Source organism: Rhamphochromis longiceps, linkage group LG4 (assembly GCF_057381845.1).
Source record: "Rhamphochromis longiceps isolate RC_006_pf linkage group LG4, R_longiceps_female_GT1.1, whole genome shotgun sequence".
In the NCBI taxonomy this organism is placed as follows: Eukaryota; Metazoa; Chordata; class Actinopteri; order Cichliformes; family Cichlidae; genus Rhamphochromis; species Rhamphochromis longiceps.
In genome coordinates, this window is record NC_140560.1 from 38,746,367 (window position 1) to 38,749,707 (window position 3,341).

Consider the following 3,341-nt stretch of genomic DNA (forward strand, 5'->3'; position numbering starts at 1 on the left):
GCTGATTTCAGGTGTGCTGTGATTATTTCTCTGGAAGTAAAATAAAGTGAAATGTGAGTGACAGGAACACGTTTTTACACGAGTCCGATGTCGTCCTCTCGTCCAAACGCTGAAAACTAACCAGTCTTCAATGTTCCGAGCGCACCTTCAGCACCTGCAAGACCCACCAATCAGCGCCCTGCCTCGCTCACCAGTTTGCAGGTACTTTTTCCCAAGAGGGAAAATGAAAGACGGACTTTTCCCCCAATATTTCTGTTTCCTGTTTGTAAAATAAAAGCTTGAACTCTGCTGGCAGCATGGACACGCACTCTCAGCACCGCACAGGATCTTCATCGTCTTCATCATGGTCACCTGGGGCCTGCTCTTCGTCCTCTGTGGCGCCCTGACCCCTGCCCTCTGCTGTGATTGGCTCACGCACTACAAGCAACCGAGCAAAGAAGCCCGGGGCCTCCTCACTCTCATGGTGAGTACAGCACTGACTCCAGGTCCTTAAATTGGTCTTTAAAACATTCCAGGACTCCTTAGACTGTTACAAAGAGACAGTTCCGGGGTCCTTTAAAAGTTTCCAGGATCCTTGAAGACATTTCAAGAGTGATGAAATTATCCCAGGACATCATTAAGTTAAAGAGATAAAGAGATTCCTGCTGTAAGAAGATCATTTGTAACCTTCACTATAGCTGTTTCTGTGCTGTTATGGGCTCTGAAACCTGACTGGAATAAGCCCTTCCTCTGCAGACGTGATGAATATTCAAGACAAAGTTTACTGACAGCTGAAACGATGCATTCAGAGCCTGTAGGACATTTGTAAACATCACAGGTCACATGTTTAGCGTGTAGACTGAAGGGGTGTCCAAATTCATGGGCTGCATCCTCCTGAGGACCCGGCCTTCGCGGTCTACGTGGCCTGGGTCCTCAGAAGGTCGAGTAGGCCAGTCGTGAGCGGCTGTGAAATGTGACGCTCGAGCCTTCAGATCTGCGTCACCGCTGTCTGGGTGGAGTTAATAATCTCGGCTGTCTGCTCCTTGCTATCTAAAATATAACAGGACGCTGGTGTAAACTCTCGACCGTCTCACACTCCTGTTTAATCAGTTTCTGTTTGACGTTTATTCAGCTGTGTGGAAACTAGAACTTTGATCTCAGCCAAACTGATTTACTCACAAACAAATGAAACACTGAAAAAAGCCAAACAATAACATTTATAAGTTATCTAAGTGACTCATATATCATGCTTAACCTGAGTAGTTAAGACCGCAGGGGGGTTGAAAAAGATGTTTGGGTGGAGTTAGCTGTTATCGCCCCGGCTAGCTATCGAGCTAGTGGGTAAAAGACGTCTCTCCAAATATGTGATATCTTGATAAACCGAGCAGATATTTGGAGTTTAATATCTTAGAAGCTTATTTTGTGACCATGTTTTTTTCTCCATACAGGTGACCCAGGTGTTTTGTTTGTTTGTTTGTTTGTTTGTTTGTTTGTTTGTTTCTTCCCCCCCTTCTCACCGTCTCTTCTCCCCTTTGGTTTTCTTTCTCTCCCTCTCTTTCTTTCATTCTCTCTCCCTGTCCTGTCCCCCAGTCATGTCTGTCCCGTTTGTAGCAACTGAAAATAAAATAAATTCATAATTATAATCAAGGTCAATCAAATGGACCAATATGGCAAGGCCATGATGATCCACTTGGTAAAATAAATCCGCTTGGCATCTTTCTTGGCCTTAAGACAACAATTCTGATGGCTAAAGATCCAAACGGGACACAAAAAAAAAAAAAAAAGAATTTGGACAGCCAGAAGCGCGTCGCTATGACGCAATCGGTCTACAAATGCGGCCTCAGGAGGATGCAGCCCATGAATTTGGACACCCCCTGAATGTGGGGACGTCAACAACACGTCACGATTGGCAACAGCTCAGAGCGATGTGGTGAAATGAAGCGCTGTCTCTCTGTTTCAGGGCGATCAGCTGACTGAACAGCACTCTTCAGTTCATCCGGTTCGATTCCCAAAACATCTCTACAAGCAAATAAAAAACTCTGAGGTAGGTCACATGACTACATCGATGACATCACATCTGTTTGTCAATCAGACGCCTGCAGCTCACCTCTCTCTCTCTCTCTTCAGGTGGACTCAAAGCTGGTTTTCATCAGAGACAGTCTGCAGCTTATTTTCTGTCTGTATCGCCATGACAACCTGTCAGCCGCTCCCTGGGGCGCCGACAAGACGGAGGGCTTCCTGACGGTCATCCACAGACAGATCATGGAACTGAGCGCGTGTGTGAGTGGACACGCCCACTTCACTGCTTTCAGCCTACTCACAGGAGCAAACATGCACCCACACCCACTCTCCTTCACCTCCTCCCAGAGCCTCCTCTTCATCAGTGCTTCACCTCCTTTCACCTCCTCCCACACCAACACTTCACCTCCTTTCCGAGCCTCAGTCTGAACTGTTCTTTGTCTCCAGGTTTCGACCAACAGTCCAGCCAACAGCAGACTGAGGAGCTACTACAGGACTCTGGCCAACAGTACTCTGTCTTGCTCTGTAAGTACAAGTACTGTAGTACTCGTTGTATTATTGTGTGTAGTGACAGTGGTAATAAGTGTAGTACTGTGTGTACAGGGCTGCAGTACTGCGTCATGGCAGCTGCTCAGGAAGGAAACCAAACTGCGCCTGGAACAGCTGGAGCTGCTCGTGGCCTCCATCAGAGTTCCTGCTGCTGCCAGCAGGAGGCGCTCTGCAGCAACGCAACAGCAACGCAACACTGACACAATATCTGAAGACTGTCTCTGATGTTCCCCTCTCTATTTATTTATTTATGTATTTATTCAGATTATTTATGTATTTATTTGAAATATTTATTTATTTATTTTTCTACATATTTCATCAAACACTGTTTGTTTGTTTGTTTGTTTGTTTGTTTGTTTGTTTGTTTGTTACTTCAGAGTAACTCAGTGCTTTAAGTACAGAAACTTTGTCTTCCAAATATTTCTGTCGTGCATTTTAGTCACTCTGAATTTTTACTTTAGATTGGTCTTATTTATTTATTTTTTTGTATTAACATTTCATATGCTTTACTTTTTTTTAAATAAGTTACTGAAATAAATTCTGTCTCATTTAAAATGAGCTGCATTCATTGGTTGTAGGGAGGAAGAACTCCTTTTTAACAGGAAGAGACCTCCATCAGTAGCATGCTCATGGAGGGGTGCTCTCTGATGGGATGGAGAATGCAAAGAAGCATTCACGAACAATAAAACAATGATCTTTACTCTTAATCGCACCTTTCTCCTCTCCTCCTTCCCCTTATCTTCCCTGCTTAGCCTCTTGTGTCCTTGTCTTGTCTTGTGTGCATTACTTTCCCT

The 3,341-nt window shown here is 44.7% G+C and overlaps 1 protein-coding gene across 1 annotated transcript; it reads left to right on the top strand.

Moving 5' to 3' along the window:
- Window positions 1-343: 343 nt before the first annotated feature.
- On the top strand, window positions 344-2,774 carry LOC146672365 (interferon a3-like). The gene is made up of 5 exons (XM_085405328.1): window positions 344-463; window positions 1,940-2,023; window positions 2,107-2,259; window positions 2,446-2,523; window positions 2,602-2,774. Exons 1-5 carry the CDS (start codon window positions 344-346, stop codon window positions 2,770-2,772), a joined length of 606 nt encoding a protein of 201 aa, XP_085261454.1. The 3' UTR covers window positions 2,773-2,774.
- The last annotated feature ends 567 nt before the right edge of the window (window positions 2,775-3,341 follow it).